At 32.7% G+C, this 22,568-nt stretch overlaps 2 protein-coding genes across 4 annotated transcripts in view; one reads left to right on the plus strand and one right to left on the minus strand.

Moving 5' to 3' along the window:
• The window catches only part of LOC115884509 (protein FAM184A), a 117,853-nt gene that overhangs the window by 81,874 nt on the left and 13,411 nt on the right, over positions 1-22,568 (minus strand). The window contains exon 1 of one of the 2 annotated variants that reach the window (XM_030903111.1): positions 7,219-7,782. The exons of the other annotated variant lie outside the window; for it this stretch is intronic. Coding sequence (XP_030758971.1) covers positions 7,219-7,526 — 308 coding nt within the window. The 5' untranslated portion in view covers positions 7,527-7,782. Of the gene's footprint in view, positions 1-7,218; positions 7,783-22,568 lie in introns of those variants that run through there. 2 annotated transcript variants of the gene reach the window in all.
• Positions 1-22,568, plus strand: part of LOC115884511 — a 101,775-nt gene that overhangs the window by 48,258 nt on the left and 30,949 nt on the right. The window contains exons 1-3 of one of the 2 annotated variants that reach the window (XM_030903113.1): positions 16,488-16,760; positions 21,437-21,672; positions 21,734-21,972. In XM_030903113.1, the coding sequence (XP_030758973.1) occupies positions 16,602-16,760; positions 21,437-21,672; positions 21,734-21,972 (634 nt within the window). In that variant the 5' untranslated portion in view covers positions 16,488-16,601. Of the gene's footprint in view, positions 1-16,487; positions 16,761-21,436; positions 21,673-21,733; positions 21,973-22,568 lie in introns of those variants that run through there. The other variant, XM_030903114.1, reaches the window with a different exon arrangement.

Raw genomic sequence — 22,568 nt, forward strand, 5'->3', positions numbered from 1 at the left:
ATTTTTGTAATTTTATTATAAATTAACATTTCTTAATATTGATTTTGACATTCAATATATTGATAAAAATAAATATGTTTTCTTAATAAATTGTATAATTATTGTTATATAATATTAATATTGTCATAGTATAATTATTGATTTTTATATAAATTATTATATAATGAACTTTTACTAATAATAAACATTCAAGTAAACTAAATATTGTAATAAATGAATTTAATGAATTAAAAAATAAATATATTGTTTTAAAATTATATACAAATTTTATGACGTCATTTTAACTAATGAATTTACCTAATATTGTCTTAAAATGTAACGAAACGGTTTATGTTTTACCTATTTATGACAATATAAAATTGTTCAATTTAAATAATATCCATTTAAATAAAATCGATGATTTGCAAAAACAAATCAATATTCAAAAAGAAAATAATGATTTATTTCTTAAATCAATACATTTTAATACTATAAGTATTTGGACAATTTTACTATATATAATCCTTATTATATTTTTATATATTTGTAAAGGTATTTATGGCCAAAAATAAGTAATTATTTTATTAAAAATAAGAAAAATCAAAATATTCATTTAAATAATGAAATTACTATATAAGGCCATAAAAACTTTAAAAAGTTTATATGTCCATCTCAGAGTGGAGGAGTTACATCCTGTACATTAGGTTTAGTACACATAAAAATGTACTTGCTTTGTAATCAATGTAATCTTATAAATATGACTCAAACAGTACATTAGTTTGAGTCCAATGTAGATCTTAGAGCTGTTAACTTCGGTTTTTATTAAATAAAACATTTTTTAAAAACAACTTGTCTCGAGTTTCTCATTTAACTCACTGAGATTTCAAATTCACAATAAAAAAATTAAAAATAATATCTTTAAATTTCTGACCTGGATATTATTTAGTTGAATCTTCCAATTTGATTGAATCTTTCAATTCAATTGAATCTTCCAAGCTCGATTTTCCTTATTCAATGTTAATTGGCGCTAATCAATATTGTTGCGATGATTATAATCAGATTAAATAATTTAAGAAACCAGAGTCGGACTTATTTTAAATAATAATTAAATAGTTTTGTTGCTGTTAAGGTATCCAAAACAAAAAAAGTATAAAGTGTGGCATAGCATCGTATTCAGGAGACCGAGTTCTTTCAAAACATAAAATAAAAAATGCAGGTCCGTATTTAAAAAAATTAAGTTGGCCTCAGTATCTCACAAATTGTCAGCTAATTTGAAAATCTAAAAATACTGTCAGATAGCCCTAATAAAGTGGCCATGAGAATATGCAATTAGCTTTTTGATTTTCTAAAAAGTAACGACAGGAAAAAATAAAATTTATTTTCAAAAAAATCAGTTTTTTTCCAAAAAACTCGGCAATCCTTTTGATGATTCTTTTTTTAAAAAAAAATTTTAAAACTTTTTTGATGGCATCTTGGTGAACATCTCAATACGCAACTTTACCCCAATTTAACTATGTTCGTATCTATTACAGTTACCGAGATACCAATGCTCGTACCTCGAATTTGTAGCACCCTGTATTTAACTTAAATAATATATATTAAAATAGAAATTCCAGTAAATTAGGGTTTATTAAATGGCAAGGAAATACGATGAATAACAAATGTAGAAAAACTATAATAATATACCGGGTGCGTCTCAAAAGTGGCTCACACCTCACACCTATAACTATTTTATTTTTTCAGTTAAAAAACGAGATTTGGTATGATAGTATATGACATAAGGGGTGCAAGGGGTATTGAAGCGATACATATAGCCTAGCTTACCCAAAAGTCAACCTCACCTTCACGTGGTGCACCCTGTTTACACAAACGAGGCTCTGACGTCCGAGTATAGGCGGTATAACCTTATACAACCCTCAGACCTACCATCTTCTGGTGAAAAGGAGTAATAAAATACACCTAGCCGGCCGAGAATGTAGCACAAGGGAACTATCGTCGCAGTCCTCACTGTGCCATAGCCATCCCGTGCTACAGTTGCAGCCAAAACTGTGCGGCAGCGTAACCGCCACAGTTAAACCTTTTCACGCAGCTTACACACAGCAATGATGGAACATTCGAGTGGGACAAAAATTATCGTCCGGAGAGTAAAATACCCCCTCAATCGGATCTCCGGGAGGGGTGCCTACTGAGCGTATCATCGGAGAAACATAAAACATCAATAAAGCCACGTTCGCGGCGTGGAACGTCCGCACTCTACTGACAAGATAAATTCAAATCGACCAGAGAGAAGAACAGCACTGGTCTCACAGGAACCCCACCGATTAAATATAGATGTTGCCGCTCTAAGCGAAACACGCTGCAGATGAAGGTAGTCTCACTGAGGAGCATTACACCTTCTTTTGGAAAGGTCATCCCGCAACACACAGGAGAATTCATGGTGTAGGCATTGCGATCAAAAAAAAACGAAATCGCCACCAAGTTAACAGAAGTACCTATTGGTGTCTCCGAACGTCTTATGACCCTAAGGTACCCCATATCAGACAAAACTTACGTCAACATCATTAGTGCCTACGCTCCCACCCTTGACGCTAAAATTGAAGATAAGGATAAATTTTACCAAGCTTACAAAATGCCCCTTCAACGAATTCCAAAGCACGAACGAATCATCTTGCTAGGTGACTTTAATGCCCGTGTAGGCAAACAACAGGAAATATGGCCTGACGTATTGGGAAAACATGGAATGGGAAACGCAAATAGCAATGGTGAACGCTTATTAACAACATGCGCAGAGTATAATCTTTGCATCACCAATACGTGGTTCATGTTGAAGGACAAGTTTAAAGGTACCTGGAAACATCCTAGATCAGGCCACTGGCATCAATTGGACCACATAATCGTTCGAAGGACGCATCTAAAAGATGTTAGGCTCACAAAAGCTAGAGTAGATGCCGAATGCGGCACTGACCACCGACTTTTAATTTCAAAAAATGAAAATCCAGTTAAAACCCAAACATCCACGCTGTAAAAGCAAAACAACATGACCAGATTGAACGTACGGGGTCTAGAAAACAACAATACCGCCGACGCCCTCCGGGAAGCCATCAAAGAATCACTTCCACCGATAACTTCAATCTCAGTATTGGAAGCTGAACAAGGCTGGACACAATTAAGGGATGCGATTCATAAAACCAGCGAAGCAGTACTGGGAAAGTCGAACAAAAGAAACAACCAGACTGGTTTGACGAAAATCAACCGCATATACAGGCTTTGTTGGAACAAAAAGCATAGAGCATGTCAAGCCGTCACTGCAAATCCACATAATCCAAGACTGGTAGACAACTTTAAAGCAGCCAACAACACGCTTCGAAGAGAACTGCGCCAAGTAAAGGATAACTGGTGGTCACAAAAGCGAATCAGATTCAAGAGTACGCCACGCACCACGATTATCGTAAATTCTTCGAGGCTGTAAAAAGAAGTATACGGCCCAACTAAGAAGGTAAGCTGCCCAATCATGGCTCAAAATGGCGAACTTCTAAAAGAGGAAGAACAAATTAGAAATCGCTGGAAAGAACATTACAGCCATATCCTTAACCAAGAAAACAACCCCAATATGGAAGCATTAAACACAATACCTCCAGTATAACAGCCTCGATGTATTAGACATCCCAATAACAGAACAAGAAATAAAGACCTCCATAAAACAGCTTAAAACAACAAATCAGCTGGCTGTGACGATATTCCGGCGGAAATCTATAAGTGTGCAAGTAAAGAACTTATTGGTCATCTTAAGGCTCTCTTTGATGTCGTATGGGAAAGCGGAGAGGTACCTCAGATTTTCGCAATGCGAATATAGTGAATATATTTAAGAACAAAGGAAGTGCATCAGACTGCGGAAATTACCGGGGAATTTCGCTATTGGCTATCGGCGGAAAAATTTCTGCAAAAATAATGTCAAACCGCCTACACCCACATATAGAAAAAATTCTTCCAGAATCGCAAACGGGTTTTCGTACCAACCCCGCGGCACCGTCGATTCCATATTTTCCATCCGTCAACTACAGGAAAAAGTAAAAAGAGCAGCAGTCTAAACTTTATGTTGCATTCATCGATCTAACAAAGCCTTCGACTCTGTGAACAGAGATGCGCTTTGGGCAATTATGGAAAAGTTCGAGTACCCAACAAATTTCTTACAGTGTGTAAAAGCCTCCATAACAACAACAAGTCAAGAGTGTCACATCATGGATCACTGAGCGACCCATTCCTAACAAATACAGGAGTTAGGCAGGGATGTGTCTTAGCGCCTCCTATTCAACATATTCATGGCAGCGCTCTCCATTATAGTGGACAGCAAACTGCAGGAGAGGATTGGGCATTAGATACAGATATGACGGCGGTCTGTTCAACATAAAAGACCAGGGCAAAAAACACGTACAAAATTTATCACAGAACTTCAATACGCTGACGACTGCGCTCTAGTTGCAAACACGGTACAACAATTACAAGAAATGTTGAACACATATACCTGGGCATACGAGGCTTTGGGCCTTAAGCTGAACATCGGCAAAACTAAAAATCATGTGCACCCCGGAAGATCACAACAATGCTATAAAAATCGGAGAAGAACTATTCGAATATGTGGCGGAATTCAATTACCTTGGCAGTTTGATTTCGAAAAGGCCAATATTGACTCTGAAATTCAGCACAGGATTAGTAGCGCCTCAAGAGCATTCTGGAAATTAAAGACAGGGTTTTCTACAATCATGACTTGAGTACAAAAAACAAAACTTGCAGTATACCGAGCAATTATAATCCCCACCATGATATATGGGGAGCGAAACCTGGTGCCTTACCGCCGACACATGAACGCATTGAACAAGTTGCAACAGAGACACTTTAGACAACTCTTAAGAGTCCGGTGGTTCCATCATGTCTCAAATGTATCGGTCCTTGAAAATCTAACTGCGAGAGTATTGAAGTCATGGTCACAAAATCCCGCTTAAGATGGGCTGGTCACGTATGCAGAATGCAAGAAAACCGCATACCAAAATCTCTGCTTTACGGTGAGCTTGTGGACGGTAAGAGGAGGCCGGGTGGACAACTGAAAAGATACAAGGACATTTTCCACGAAAATTTAAAGGGAATTAACATGCAGAATGAGTGGGAAAAAGCAGCTCACAATAGAACTCAATGGAGAAGGGTTGTAAACTCAGTTAACAGCGGCAACCAAAAAGTAGAGAGGCAACAAAGCAATGAGATTTTTGAATGTCCGGAGTGCGGTAGGCAGATAACATCACGTATCGGGCTTTTCAGTCACAGAAAAGCTCATGAAAGAAAACGCCTTGCGTGACCATTTTCTTTATGTATGTCGAATACTCGTCAGCGAGTGACGGCTGTATATATGTATATATGTATATGACATAAATTAGGATTGATTGAAGTATTCAATTGTTTTCAGTCACTTCCTGTTTCACCGGAAATGGCTACAACTTTTGATTTCAATGGCACCTTCGGTATTTTTTTACTTTATTCGATAGAAAATAACACTCTGAATAGAATGCCATATCATAGTCAACTTTTGACATTTTCGCATATGGTTTATTTTAAATTATAACTTGCGGTTCATAACGAAAATTTGACTCGAAATACTAAGTATGTGGTATCAAATTATTCGTAAAAAAATGTTTTTTCCAAATATGCTAATGAGCCACCCTCCTTCCATTTGGAAAAACTCAGATTAATGTGGTATCAAATTATTCGTAAAATAATGCTTTTTCCAAATATGCTAATGAGCCACCCTCGTTCCATTTGAAAAAACTCAGATATGGTTAAAAATATGATTTGAGCATTTTCTAACTGGCCAGGACAAGACACTAAAACATTAGACTATCAAATCTATTTTTCCAAGGCTCCTTGATTAATAATTAATGTATTTAACATAGCCCAGGCAATCTAGATTGAATTTTAAAATACGATTTTTTATTAAGCGAGAATGTCAAAAGTTAACATATGATATGTCATTCTATCCAGAATGAATAAAAATGTTATAGGGGTGAGCCACTTTTGAGACGCACCCAGTATATTTTAATAAAACATTTGCCTAATATTTTATACCGGTTAGTTATAGTTCCAGTTCTAATATAATTCCCATTAGAAATATCAAAGTTATTGTTTACCAATATATTATATATATTGGTAATAATAATAATTGGTATATATTTTATTCAACCGTATAATTCACATTTTTAATTCAAGATTTTTAAAATGATATTTCAAATTTCTTGACTAGTTCAGCATTTTAATTTTATGGCAATATGGATATAATTATCAAGTTTATACATAAAGGGAATCCTTTCACAACAGTTTATTTCGAATAGAGTGAAGTCACTGCTACTATCAAAAAAATAAATTAATCTAAAATTTAACTTCAAGAAATGAGTATGTGTAATAAATAATTCAAACCGTATATCAAAATGTCACCATTTTTAGCTAATTACAAACAGAAAAATGCCGCCAAGTTCAAGAACACAAAAATTCACAAACAAGCAAATTGTTTGCCAAGCTTATGTCTTTATAATTATACGCAAAAATAAATATTTACCTATATTTTAGGATCACATTTTCCGATAACTTTATCACCCTTTCCGTATCATTGAACAAAATAAATTTTGTGCTTCTTTAACATTATTATCAAAATTATTATTTACAAAATTTATTTTGTTCAATGATATGAACGGGTGATAGAAATGTGATACTTTAACAAACAGCAAAAAAAAACTATGATGTTAATCAAAATTAATAATAACCACTTATCAAAGAATGAAATCGAAATTATATTACCATAGAAAAACCTTTTGATTTTTGTGACTTAGAAAAAATTCAACCATATTTTCATGTTTTTTTAATTCTCTCTAAAGCGGTAATGAAATTTGTAAAAGTATAAACCGAATTAACCATTTTAGAACAAGCAAAAATTTTTATGAAGAATGCAGTTTTCTCAAAATGTCAATAATATGACATACTGTATATTAATGTGTAATGTGTATGTATATTAGACAAAATATCTTTGATCTACATTTCAAACTAACAAAAATATCTTCTCTGGTTAAAAATATTATAATTACGTGCTGTTAAGAGCAATTTTCAGAAAATTATTTGTGTCTAACCTTAAAATGAGTTTGTAGTGTGAAATTTAATATGTAAAGTTAATTAAAAGTTGTGAAATGCTAAACAAAAACATACCAATATCCGAAAAAGTTTGATATAGTCGAACAATCAGCCTCCATACTAGCAGGATTAAAATGGTCCGCGATTATCGTTTGAGTAACTTCCGGATTATTTAATCCCATCGCACTATTTCTTCTCTGTACGTCAAGCGTCGTTTCCATGTCACTATTGCTATTTGCAGGACTGAAGGAATCAGGGCTGTAAACGCCAGTGTCTTCTGATTCCGTAGACGTTTCGCTCATGTCATCGTCTTCTTCCGGTTCTTCGGCAGTGTCAACGCTGGCTCCTTGCATTTTGCTGAAAATATTTTTCACGAAACTCATTTTCTATCGCCGTTTTACAGTACCACTTTTTCAATTACTATCTTTAAAACCCTAAAGATAGAACGAAAAGATAAAACGCGTCTTAAACACCAAGTAAAGCGTCACAACTTTAAAACAGTTTGGCGTTTATTTGGTACGCGCTATTTGCAGAGCGAAAGCACGCGGCATTTGGAAACGACGTATGGCTAGCTAGAAAATTGCCGTTCGATTTAATTTTAGATCACCTCTGGAAAAACCTTTTCATAGAGCTGTTTCTTTCTAATCTTTCGAGTGAAAACGACAGAGAACTGCACCGAGAAACGAAAAAACAGGAATTTACCTATTTATCAAAACAGTTCTGCGCGGATGTGTAGTTTTTTTTATGTAAAACGTCCTTTAAGCTAAGTCCTATTTTGGGAAACAATGCAACTTGTCGTGAAACGCATATGCCTGAATGTTTTCTTTTGTGACGTCTATGAGTCGTTTTATTTCGGTGATTGGACTCCTATTTTTAGTCGTCTTGGTATAATTTTTGGATTTTATGCTCTGACGAATTTATTAATACATTTTCGACGTCACTCCTGTCTTGATTAACAAAAATTATTAATTAATAAAAAGTATATAGGGTAATAAGCAAAACAAGGTGTTGATAGGCCTTATATATGTAGAAACTCTCGCCAATATATACAAAGAAGCCAAATCAAGAGTAATGATAAATAAAACAACCCCAGAGTTCCCAACTGGCAAAGGAATACGACAGGGAGACGCGATATCACCAAAGCTATTTACAGCAATATTAGAAGAAATCTTCCATCAACTGAACTAGACCAACAAAGGATTAAAAATAGTTAAAGAATATCTTAAGCATCTACGATTCGCTGATGACATAGTCCTAATTGCAAATAGTCCTAAAGAACTACAAACACAAATTAACGAACAAAATACAGCCAGCAATAAAGTAAGGCTCAAAATGAATTTAACAAAAACTAAAGTAATGTAAAACGAACTAGTAGAGAGAAAAGACATTCTAATAAATAACACAATACTGGAAATAGTAGAACAGTGTATATATATTTGGGACAACTAATATACAACTCGGTATATCTACTACCAGAAATCAACAGAAGAATTAAGTTAGCATGAAATACTTATGGAAGAAACTCAATCATATTCAAATGTAGAATGCCACTTATTTAAAGAAGAAAATATACTTTATCTAAAGAAAAAATTATTCGGCTAATGTGTACTACCAGTCATGACCTATGTATATGTGAAACCTGGACATTTAAAACAGACGTTATAAGGAAACTGCAAATCTCACAACGCCCAAGTGTGGATACGAACCCAGGTAATAGATGTCATCCACAGAATCAAACACCTCAAGTGGCAATAGGCAGGACATCTGGCAAGAAGGACGGACAACAGACGGACCACAAAAATTACACCATGGTACCCCCGAGGAATTAAGAGACCTAGAAAAGACCAAACCTGAGATGAGACCATGATATTAGAAAATCAGCAGGGATAACTAGGGCCCGCATAGCTGAAATATCTGCATCACAGGTGCCATGAGAACATGTCCAACAGCAGCAATGGAGATCATTCTAGACGTAACACCACTGCATATTGTCGTCGGTAGTTATGCCAATGCGACAATGATTAGAATGGTCATTGACGGAAACAGTACTGGGAGAATTTTCAGGTCAGGGGCTTGGAACACCCCCAAAAAGAAAATTCCACTTCTCCAACTCTCAGTGGATGACATACCAATAATTTACAACTTTGAGAGACACCTCACTGTAGTATTGAGTAATAAAAAGGTATTGGAAGAAAGAAACGCTTACTCAGCATATAAAAGACCATACCATCACGTGGTATACTGATGCTTCCAAAAACCAAAGCAAGGACAGGTAAAGGAGTATTTGGGCCGAAAACTAAATACTCCGAACCAATGGGCACCTACCCCAGTATCCTTCAGACAGAAATTTACGCTATCGAAAGATGCGTACAATTTATCTTAGATAGGAACTATCGAAAACAGGAAATTGCCATCCTATCCGATAGTCAAGCAGCACTGAACGCGATCAACTCAGTAACCATCAATTCGATAGAGAAGCCTAGAGAAGCTCAACAAATTAGGCAAAGAAAATAAAGTCCTCCTACTCTGGGTGCCTGCTTACTAAGGGTAGAAGGCAATGAAAAAGCAAATGATCTAGCTAGAAAAGGAGCGAACACTCCATTAACTGGACCAGAACCGTTCTGTTTTCCAAACGGGAACCAACTGAAAGTGGAACTGAAAAATCTGGAAGACTCCATCCGTAACTTGGGATGGATGTCCTACAACGGTCTAAGACACTCGAAAAAGTTCCTCAGAACTTACAACCGAAAAAAATCAATTTTCCTTGATTTAAGTAAAAACAATCTTCGGATTGTCAGAGGGTTTCTAACAGGACACTGTCTCCTCAACGGACACCTCAATAGGCTGAAACTGAGAAGCAACGGCGAATGCAGATTTTGTTGGGAAAATGAGGAAACACCAGAACACCTTATCACTGAGTGCGCCGAGACGACGACCATTCGTGCCATGAACTTTGGTACGTTTGATGTCGAGGATAGAGAGCTGGTGGAGCTGTGGAGCCGTCTCAGATAATGGCTTTTGTTAAAGCCCTGAGACTGTATGATGAGTTATAACTCGTTATAATTCAAGAAAGGGGAACACAAAATAGATCTTTAAGGTCGCGGTGATTAACTCCCCTCCTAAACATTCTACATTCTACATAGCCAACAATAGACAACAATGGGCCCAACTTCAAAGAGAGTATCTAAATATGTGAGGGAGGCTACAACATAATTGGAAATGGTGGAATAGACTGAAAATGATAATGATGATGATGATAATATAGGGTGATTGCTTTATAGTCTTGCGAATAAAAGTAACAGATCATTGCACCGAAAAATAAAATCCAAAAAGTTGGGTATTTATCAAAACATTTCGGCGTAGTAAATAGCAAAGTAACCGTCTCGGTAACCGTTAAACGTAAATATCTTGAACCCCCCCCCCTTTCATCCGTTTCATACTACACGAAGAGGTAGATACACTATTTTTTGTCATCCTGTATTTTAAGCAGTATGTATCTTCTTCATGAATTGAGTCAGTTTATAATATTTATATTTGCTTATAATATTTATTTAAACAAAATTAAAATGGAGAAAAAAAGACCTTATAAAAATAACTTAACAGTTATTTGATAAGAACTTATTTCAAATATTGAATGAAATTTTGAATTGAATTTGAATTCATAACACGGATTACTAACTGAAATTATGCTTGTATTGGCACCAACGAATTTAAAATTGAAATACATGTTCAAAATATATTGTTTAAAATAAACTTTTGCATGTTAACACTATATAGATTGTGTAACAGTCATAAGCAATTAGTAATCTAGGCTTTATTATTAGTATGTATGTTGCTTTTGCCAATAGTTGCATAGAAATAATTTCGCTGGCAATTTTTGTTGAAGTTCGAATTGTATAACTTATAGGTGTTCCATCAAGTCTATTTTTATCATTTACCGAAAGCTCTTTTCAATTTTTCAACGGCTAATGAAAAACAAACAAATCAAAATATGTTAGGTGTTACGGCATGATTAACGAACTAAATTTATCCTGACGTCTAACAAAAATCTTATAGAAATTAAAATATATATTTTTAGAAATTCGAAGAAAAAATGTAGAAAAAATTAAAAAATTAATAATTATTAAATTAAATTCTTAAGTTTAGAACTGATGATATCGAAGAAACACAACTCAAACTTAGATTTGACCGTTTAAAAAAAAATAACTGGTAAAAAAGAGAAGACAAATGACTAGATTCAATATTTGAAATCGTCAAGTAGTGACTATAGCTAGCTGCCCCTGAATATATTATCTCAAAATTTTTATTCTAACGGAAATCTATTTTTTTATTTCAAAATATGTTAGATGTTAAGTCGTATACTTCGTTTTTGGGCTAAATATCAAAAAAAGTATCACGAACACAATGGACGAATTTCCAAACAAACTAGCGAATCTCATCGACGAACCACATCACACCCACCTATGTATGCATAGACACATAAACACACCAAATCGACAAATCAGCGCATAGTGCGTATGCTTATGATTTTATAATATTTATTGTATACTATTTTATAACGTACTTAAGAACTCACGATATTATTTTTAAAAGAGATAACACACTTCTAACCATGTCTCTCCGGACCACTAACTTCCTTATTTAGGCTATATTACTTTTCTTGGTAGAATGTAGAGAACGTCGAATGTATGGGAAGAGGGTTAATCACCGCGACCTTACAGATCTATCATGTGTCGCCCTTTCTTGAGTTATAACGAGTTATAACTCATCATACAGTCTCAGGGATTTGACAAATGGCACTATGTGAGATGGCTTCACAGAGAGTAATTCTCCATCTCCGATGTATATATCAATCGTACCAAAGTTTATTGGTTCGAATGGTTGTCGTCTCGGCGTACTCTGAGGTGTTCTCTGAGGCGTAGTGATGAGGTGTTCTGGTGTTTCTCCATTTTCCCCACAGAATCTGCATTCGCCGTTATTTCTTATCTTCCATCTACTGAAGTTGAAGAGACAGTCTCCTGTTAAAAAACCCTTTGTAATCGAGATTTTAGTGCTGCTTGACTATCGGATAAGATGGCTATTTCCTGTTTTCGATAGTTCCTATCTAAGATAAGTTGTATGCATCTTTCGATAGCGTAGATTGTAAAACGTGTAAAATAGGCGTGTAAATTAGTGAAAATTACTATGAAATATTACTAGCTGTATACTACCAGCTGTATGAGTAACAGGTAAGTATAAGTAAGTAAGTTTTGTACGATAGTTAAGTGAAAAAAGAAGTGTTGCTGGGATGTACATGTCCCACAGTGTTATGCGGGATATACTGTATGATCGAGAAAAAACGGCGTCGGCGATAGCTATGAAATGAAGATCGCTGTCATTTTATATGTAAAATTAAATGGAAAATGTCATCGATCGTCATTCCCCAGCCAACTGCACATCTTTTTTTTCGATCATACGGTATTTTCTTGCAGTGTTGTAACGAGGGACATAATTAACTCTGCATTATGTACAGTATGCGGCTGGAACAAACATGTCCGACGTTAGTATACTGCAGAGAATATCTGACTCAAGATTCCAATATATATATATATATATATATATATATATATATATATATATATATATATATATATATATATATATATATATATATATATATATATATATATATATATATATATATATATAATATATATATATATATATATTTTATATATATAGATATATATATATATATATATATATATATATATATATATATATATATATATATATATATATATATATATATATATATTGGAATCTTGAGTCAGATATTCTCCTCTGCAGTATACTAACGTCGGACATGTTTAAACACCTGAGCCGCATACTGTACATAATGCAGAGTTAATTATGTCCCTCGTTACAACACTGCAAGAAAAATACCGTATGATCGAAAAAGATGATGCAGTTGGCTGGGGAATGACGATCGATGACATTTTCCATTTAATTTTACATATAAAAATGACAGCGATCTTCATTTCATAGCGCCATCGCCGACGCCGTTTTTCTCGATCATACAGTATATCCCGCATAACACTGTGGGACATGTACATCCCAGCAACACTTTTTTCACTTAACTATCGTACAAAACTTGGCTCTACTTATACTTTACCTGTTACTCATACAGCTGGTAGTATACAGCTAGTAATATTTCGCCAGTAATTTTCGCTAATTTACACGCCTATTTTACACGTTTTACAATCTACGCTATCGAAACATGCATACAACTTATCTTAGATAAGGATCTATCGAAAACAGGAAATAGCCATCTTATCCGATGTCAAGCAGCACTAAAATCTCGACAGCAAAGGGACAGGAGACTGTCTCTTCAACTTCGTAGATGGAAGATGAGAAATAACGGCGAATGCAGATTCTGTGGGGAAAATGGAGAAACACCTCATCACCTCATCAGCCGCCTCAGAGAACACCTCAGAGTACGCCGAGACGACAAACCATTCGAACAATAAACTTTGGTACGATTGATATATACATCGGAGATGGAGAATTACTCTGTGAAGCCATCTCACATAGTGCCACTTGTCAAATCCCTGAGACTGTATGATGAGTTATAACTCGTTATAACTCAAGAAAGGGCGACACATGATAGATCTGTAAGGTCGCGGTGATTAACCCTCTTCCCATACATTCGACGTTCTCACATTCTACCAAGAAAAGTAATATAGCCTAAATAAGGAAGTTAGTGGTCCGGAGAGACATGGTTAGAAGTGTGTGTTATCTCTTTTAAAAAATAATATCGTGAGTTAAGGCACGTTATAAAATAGTATATACAATAAATATTATAAAATCATAAGCATACGCACTATGCGCTGATTTGTCGATTTGGTGTGTTTATGTGTCTATGCATACATAGGTGGGTGTGATGTGGTTCGTCGATGAGAATTCGCTAGTTTGTTTGGAAATGGTCCATTGTGTTCGTGATACTTTTTTGGATATTTAGCCCAAAAACGAAGTACGACTTAACATCTAACATATTTTGAAATAAAAAATAGATTTCCGTTAAATAAAAATTTTGAGATAATATATTCAGGGGCAGCTAGCTATAGTCACTACTTGACGATTTCAAATATTGAATCTAGTCATTTGTCTTCTCTTTTTTACCAGTTATTTTTTTTAAACGGTCAAATCTAAGTTTGAGTTGTGTTTCTTCGATATCATCAGTTCTAAACTTAAGAATTTAATTTAATAATTATTAATTTTTAAATTTTTTCTACATTTTTTTCTTCGAATTTCTAAAAATATATATTTTAATTTCTATAAGATTTTTGTTAGACGTCAGGATAAATTTAGTTCGTTAATCGCGTGCCGTAACACCTAACATATTTTGATTTGTTTGTTTTTCATTAGCCGTTGAAAAATTGAAAAGAGCTTTTGCAAATGATAAAATAGACTTGATGGAACACCTATAAGTTATAATTCGAACTTCAACAAAATTGCCAGCGAAATTATTTCTATGCAACTATTGGCAAAAGCAACATACATACTAATAATAAAGCCTAGATTACTAATTGCTTATGACTGTTACACAATCTATATAGTGTTAACATGCAAAAGTTTATTTTAAACAATATAGATTTTGAACATGTATTTCAATTTTTAAATTCGTTGGTGCCAATACAAAGCATAATTTCAGTTAGTAATCCGTGTTATGAATTCAAATTCAATTCAAAATTTCATTCAATATTTGAATAAGTTCTTATCAAATAACTGTTAAGTTATTTTTTATAAGGTCTTTTTTCTCCATTTTAATTTTGTTTAAATAAATATTATAAGCAAATATAAATATTATAAACTGACTCAATTCATGAAGAAGATACATACTGCTTAAAATACAGGATGACAAAAATAGTGTATCTACCTCTTCGTGTAGTATGAAACGGATGAAAGGGGGGTTCAAGATATTTACGTTTAACGTTTAGAGGTCATTGATATTTTGCTATAAACTGGCTAAATATTTTTGAATATTATTTTAATTTTTTTTGTTCTTTGACATTGTAAACATTTATATATGTTTATTTTAACAATAAGACTGACAATATTATTTGTATAATGTTTTGTATTATCTTTTGTTTGTTTGTGTACCTTGTTTTTTTTTACTTTGTTTGTTAGTTTACCTTTGTCCACAAATTGAAAAAATTTTTGACAATAAAGGCATTTATTTATTATTTATTTATTTATTTATTTATTTATTTATTTCATATCGAACGGGTTAATCCAAGTCTAATGGCAACCTTTAATTTTTTTTAATATCATTAACTGGCCAATGTGTAAAATAAGTACTCATATTGATTCCTCATCAAAAATATGAAAAACATTTCCTATAAACATACAAAAATGTAGAAATGCATAGTTTTAAAGTTACAAAATGTTAAAACTTTGAAAAATAAGTCTTTTATAATTACCTTAAATATCATTGCTTTTATTAAATATGCTGTAGGTATTACTGAATATACATACATTTTTACAAAATTTAATAATAAATTAGACTAAATAAATAATTTATTGATTTTATTTTTATTTCAATTTTATTAAATATTGTGATTAATAAAATTCAATTTATCTCATCAAGAAGATCGAAATCGATAAAATATCAAAATAGAACTTTTAATCGGCATTAAACGACCAAGGCTCTTTGACCAGAAAAAAAAGTCAGTGGAGAAAAGATTTTTTTAAGAAAAATATTCGAGTGATAACCTGTATGCACGTCCCTGGTGAATCTGCCCACACTTTTTTATAAATTATATGTCGTATCGAGTTTTACCCTCAAAATTTCAGTCGAGTCACTAAAATCACGTGAAAGAAAATTATAACTGAAAAAAAATTAAGACTCTTACCCCCTGTAGATACAAAACAAAGCTAAATCGGACCTATATTGATAAAAAATAGATTTTATTTTTACGTGAATGGGGAGAGAGATGGCACATGTTTTTTTAAATACACGAGAGATGGCCCTTATTTTTTGAACCACCTTGTATAATATTTTTCACTTTTATTGCACACACACATTTTTGATGTTTGAAAAAAAAATCATCCAGGTGGCATAAGGCAATAAAATGTTAAATATATTTTATAATTTGTGCAAGTATTTAGGACAACAAAAAATAGTAAAAGAAATGGTTTTCAAATAATAGTAATAATGGAAAATAATTATGTATAAATCATAAAGCAGACTGAATTGTATCCTTAAATTTATTGATAAATGGGTTTCATGTAATGGTATCACTAAGATAGTTTTCTACTAATTTTCATCGCAACTGCTAAGGATTCGTATACGTTACTAATAGTTACCTGACACAAATTATTCCTGTCAAATCGTTTTGACAATTAAATAAAGGGGTTTTAAAGGTTTTATTATTAGCATAAGCGTCGTAAACGTGTAACTAGAAGACACAATTCAAATGGAGGAAATAGAAATATCAAAGGTACACACAGTTTTTCGCGATCAGCCAATTTCGTGTCCTTGGATTACCACTCAACCTTATCCATCAACAGAGGCGATCAAAAATAAACTAAACGAATTTGTGAAGAATCACGGACAGGCTTTAAATAACACCTCGGTAAGTAGTAATTATAAAAGTGTTGAAAAAATGTCGCTCAAGTCCGTAATGCAGGTAATCGCTTAATTGAGCGAAAAAACGCGACATTATTAATCTAAAAAATATAGATACCTCTAGATCAAAGTATTATACAGGGTGGTTCGAACTGTATTCCGGAAACTTTGGCAGCATATCCTGCAAAAAAAATAAGTGAAAAAGTTCGTATAAACGTATGTTCTAAAATGCTTAGTTTCGGAGATACAGGGTGTAGAAGTTTCATTTTTATTTTGATTTTCTCCAAATAATTTTTGAACTAACGTCAATATTTGAATGAAAATTGGTGTCAGAGAGTTCTTTGACACGAGAAATTTGATTTTGATGTCCATCAGAGAATAGGTACATTAAAGAAATGCTAACTTCATGTTAAAAAATGGAAACAGACGCTACCTGGTGTCGCCTGGCAGTACTAGCTAAATTGAGTGGAATTGGAGGGGCGGGGCTTAAAAGAGGGGAAATTTTTTAAAAAATACTTTTATAAGTATCACTGACTTACTGTTTAAAGTTAATAAACATATTTTTTATTACTTTAATATAATTTAATGTATTAAAAAATATGTCTATTAACTTTACACAGCAAATCAATGATATTATTAAAGACTTATTATTTTCAGAGAAAATTCATAGTAAATAAATTACACATTAGTAAACAATATCATTTATTTTTTAGAGCTGCGATTTATATTACAATAATATTGAAATATATATATTTTTTAACAATGAAAAAGAATATCCCGGAACCTGAAAAAGAAAGATGATCAATTAATGACTTAAATTAGTTCAAAATACATTTTGCAAATAACTAGTGAATTGGACAGATAAACATACTATTAAAAAGACATTTTAGTAGTATATTATCATCTATTTACTGATAATACATAAGTATATAATAGGTAAATAACATGCATAAGGCACTATGATACAACTACCTGTATCATGATAACACACTAACATCACAAAAAATATATGCTAATTTAAATTTCTTTAATGGTCTAATGAAACACTATCTAGCCTCAATGCATGCCATTCCAAAGGCAAAAAAAACTGTTATACCAAATAAATATAAGCTGAATAAAACATAAACCAAGCCAATGTGCATAAACAACCAAAAAATGCATCAAAAAATACTTTTATCAGATCATGCCCTTGGATATATTATGTATTTTATATATCGCACATCCCGTTCAAAAGTTTACTAACTCAAAATAGAGAATATAGAGAACATTGTCAGGAGAAGTAAAAGAAAATTTAAGTTAACGCAATATGCTCCTTTTTGCATATTAATGGCCAAATAATGTAATGTTGATTTAATAAAAATTTAACTGGCATCCTTCTGAGGTATAAATCAGATTAAAAGGACATTGTTTTTGTAATAATTGTTTGTTCTGTAAACATTTTTTGAAGACAATACAGTTTTGAACGGGCTGTGCGATATAAACAAGGATCTTACTATTATTTGAGGTTATAAAGTATTTAAATAATATAAAACATAATCAAAATCATTTTTCATCATAAATTATAGAGGTACTTACGTGTTTTGATATTATTATCAGGAAATAATACGTTTAATTAAACAGGTACGCTGCCAGGCAAGTTCTATCGGCGGGTCTTTGCAAGAGTTGAAATCTAAAAATACAAAAATACGTTTACATCTTAGTTGTATTTACGAATAAAGTATTTGTGTGTAATTTCTGACTTACCAGTTAACTGAATAATCGCATTAAATACATCCAAATGGTAATTTAATATTGTAAAAAGCAAAATTGTTTTATATCACTTGCCAGGACAGCCCGGCCAGCTTCTTTGTTGACAAAATGGCCGCGGTATCATGATTTAAGCAATGTGAGTGACAAAGAAAGCCAATGCCTGGCAGATGTTGCTTTCTTTGTCGTTGGTCCTGGCACGTTTAAATTTGACTGTTGCCTGTTTTCCCATACAAGTGACACCCCCGTGATGTCCATCAAAAGTTCTTGTTAGTTGTTTGTAAAGGGCGCCACCTACATTATTTGTTTTGACTGTTTTGAAGAGTAATAACTTTTCGTCCGTACTTGTATAAAACTACTGTGAAAAATGTGCATTTCCGTAATTTTTTTACGTAAAAAATATCTCTTGGTAAAAATCGCTACGAGCAACCGTTCTCAAGATTTTTAGAATAGAAATAGTCAATACGTGTCATAATTGACAGAAAATACACGCATGTTGTGTTATTAGTTTACTTTCTATACTGTCAGTTTTGGATAGAACAATCCTTATCTCTATAATATCCATGGCCTAGGCATAGAAATAAAGCACCTTTTGTTCGCACAAATGTATGAAAATATATTAATAAATAATGGTATATATATTGTTTTATCAGGAGTAAAAATGACGTTTGACTACTACATACTGCCTACTTTGACATACAGCCGAGGCCCAAGTCATTTTTACTCCGAATAGAACTTTTTCATAAATCAAACTTAACATTTGACCTAAAAATTTAAACAGGGTGAGACAAAATTAATATTGAAATTTGGTCACTTTTAATAGCAAGTTACTCTTTTATTTTAAACGGAACACCTAGTATATTATTCCACTATTCAATGGAAAATTCATATCTCTTCAAAATACTATTAAAGTTCAAACAAAGATTTTCCTAAACTAAACGTTCTCTAACCCAATGTGAGTACATACTATCAAAGTAAAACCTCTGAAGGCGGGTAAGGGGACAAATAACTCACAATCTTTAAGATGTTTATTTAAATATAAATGCTTCAAAAAAAGCAGAGGGGCGACATGTTTCGGGACTTACACAGTTCCCATCATCAGGCCCAGAAAGCTAAAACAATTACAATCAGAATAATAGAAAATTCCAATAGTCAGAGGTCAAAATTATAAAATACGATCACAAAACAAGTTAAAAGTTTTTTTTTTAAAAGGTTAAAAAGTTTTATATCTATCACAATAATTGTTCAATCACAGATAACAATATGGTAAGCTTAATTTGAAAATTAAAAACAACTAGACTAAAATCATAAGGTGAGGGGAGCCGTATAATCCACTATAATTAGATAAATTGACAGAAAAAACAAACAAGGCAATAACCAAATCATACCTCAATGCACAATTCAAAGAAATTTACTTAAACATCAGTCAAATGTATTTTGAGTAATATTTTTTTTGTATTAGTCAAGTAAGTTAAGAATTATGATTATTTCAATTTGTATATGTATAATTCTTAACTTACTTGACTAATACAAAAAAAATTATCACTCAAAATACATTTGACTAATGTTTAAGTAAATTTCTTTGAATTGTGCATTGAGGTATGATTTGAGTATTGCCTTGTTTGTTTTTTATGTCAATTTATCTAATTATAGTGGATTATACGGCTCCTCTCACCTTATGATTTTAGTCTAGTTGTTTTTAATTTTCAAATTAAGCTTACCATATTGTTATCTGTGATTGAACAATTATTGTGATATAACCTTTTAACCTTTTAATTTTTTTTTAACTTTTTAACTTGTTTTGTGATCGTATTTTATAATTTTGACCTCTGTTTGACTATTGGAATTTTCTATTATTCTGATTGTAATTGTTTTATCTTTCTGGGCCTGATGATGGGAATTGTTTAAGTCCCGAAACATGTCGCCCCTTCTTTTTTGAAGCATTTAAATTTAAATAAACATCTTAAAGATTGTGAGTTATTTGTCCCCTTACCCGCCTTCAGAGGTTTTACTTTGATAAAAGATTTTCCTAGATATTTCCATTTTTATGACTTAGTGTCAGTAGATCTTCATTATTTGATAAAAATCTAGATGGCTGTGATATGTCTGACGTTACATAGTTACAAAAACGTTACAAAAACATAGTTGTCAAATTAGTTCAACTTTAACAACCACGGTTATCATTTTGTGTCAGTTAAAACAAAAAAAAAATAGAATTTTTCCGAAAATGGAAACTTATCATAGACCAGACAGAAGTGATATGATTCTATAAGTTGGTGACTGCAGTGTGCACTCACCAATTAATGGAATACTTAAAATGTACTTATACTTATTTTTTATGGCGATATGTGTTAGACAGTGACAAATCTCTACCATTTATAGTTAGACAGTGACAAATCTCTACCATTTATAGTCGACAACATGAGAGAAATTACTGTGGCTTCTTTTCGAAGTACCACATCGAACACTCCATATATGTCTTTTAACATGAAAGGATCGTTTAAAGAATTATTTTATGCAGTGAACAGACATGAAAGCATTTTGATTATTTGATTTCATCTAGCTGATTTTTGTCACATAATTATTCGTTTATATCTAGTTTTAATTCTGTAAAATAAATAAAAAAATAAAGTTTTAATTCTGTAAATATGTTTCAATCGTTGTTTGTAAACTTTTTATTACCGTTGAGTATTTGACTCTACATCCTTTAATTTTTGTTAAATTTACAAAAGCTATATCACAGCCACCCTAGATTTTATCAAATAATAAAGATTTACTGACGCAAAGTCATAAATATGAAAATATCCAGAAAAAACTTTGTCTGAGTGGTAGGCAACCTTAATAATATATTGAAGGTATATGAATTCTCCATTGAACACCGCAATAGTATACTGGGTGTTCCAATTAAAATAAAATAAATGCATAATTTATTTTTAGAAAATTTCTTCTACTGATGCTCAATCCTCCTCAACACATTTCTTCTACTTTTTACGTCTGATGCAACTGTTTCCTGATACCCATCCGGCAACTTTGCACACTGTACTGACTTTAAGTAAGAACAACTTTTTCTATGCAATTGATAAACTTCTTTATGCCAAAAAGTATAAGAGTAACTATACAAGGAAACAAACATATCCCTACAAAAATACTAGAGGCAGAGGAAGTTACACAGGGTAAATACTTTTAAATTTTACATGCATCCATTCCTAAACTAAGACTTGTCTCTTTATGTAGTGTTAGAGGTAGAGCAGCCTTTAACAGGAACCATCAACAGTATCAACCGGTATCAAGATCTATATCTGATGATTTAGCGGAGGTGCAAAGAATAATTGGACTGGCAGAAAAACCTTACATAGACGTGCAAGCGATGGCTTCAGATGAAAATAGTCATGTAGCAAATGGACAGCAAAATATAAATACAGCTCATCAAGTTGTTAATATCTGTATGGAAAATACAGATCAAGGCGTGGCAGGTATTAATTTGTTTTTTACTGCAATTTTAAAACATATCAATTTAAAGTACCTATTTGTATTTGACAAAACAGATTCTTAGAGTGGAGCCGATCTACAGCGAACATTGCTGCTCAGTAATGCAGAATTATTTTTTTTCGGGGATATACCGGGTGGTGCATCGTCGTTGGAAGCATAAGAAATCGTATGAAAATTTTGAAATGTCCAGGTATTGGCTCCCCTGTTAATTTTACAGAGAAGTTGTTACCCAAACCAACACATACCAAATTTGAACAATTTTAGAGAAGCCGATGTAAAATAATTTAAGAAAAAGTGCACCTATTTTTAAATTAAAACTGAACAGGCAACAATGCAAAACCAGGCAAATACCAACATACTTTAAGTTGTCATCCTATAATTTTGTGAATGTCAAATTGTATTTTCTAAACGTTAGGTTTTTACCTCATTCGAACCAGAATGGGATTTCTTATGACTCCAACGACAATGCTGCACCACCGGGTATAACCTTTTGATATAGATGTTTATATCCGAGTGTGATATGTCACCAAAGTCCAGCACCAGTTTACTAAACAATTCAAAGCTAGTACTATTCCAATGG

This window comes from Sitophilus oryzae, unplaced genomic scaffold, assembly GCF_002938485.1.
Source record: "Sitophilus oryzae breed Bouriz unplaced genomic scaffold, Soryzae_2.0 scaffold_296_pilon_pilon, whole genome shotgun sequence".
Classification (NCBI taxonomy): Eukaryota; Metazoa; Arthropoda; class Insecta; order Coleoptera; family Curculionidae; genus Sitophilus; species Sitophilus oryzae.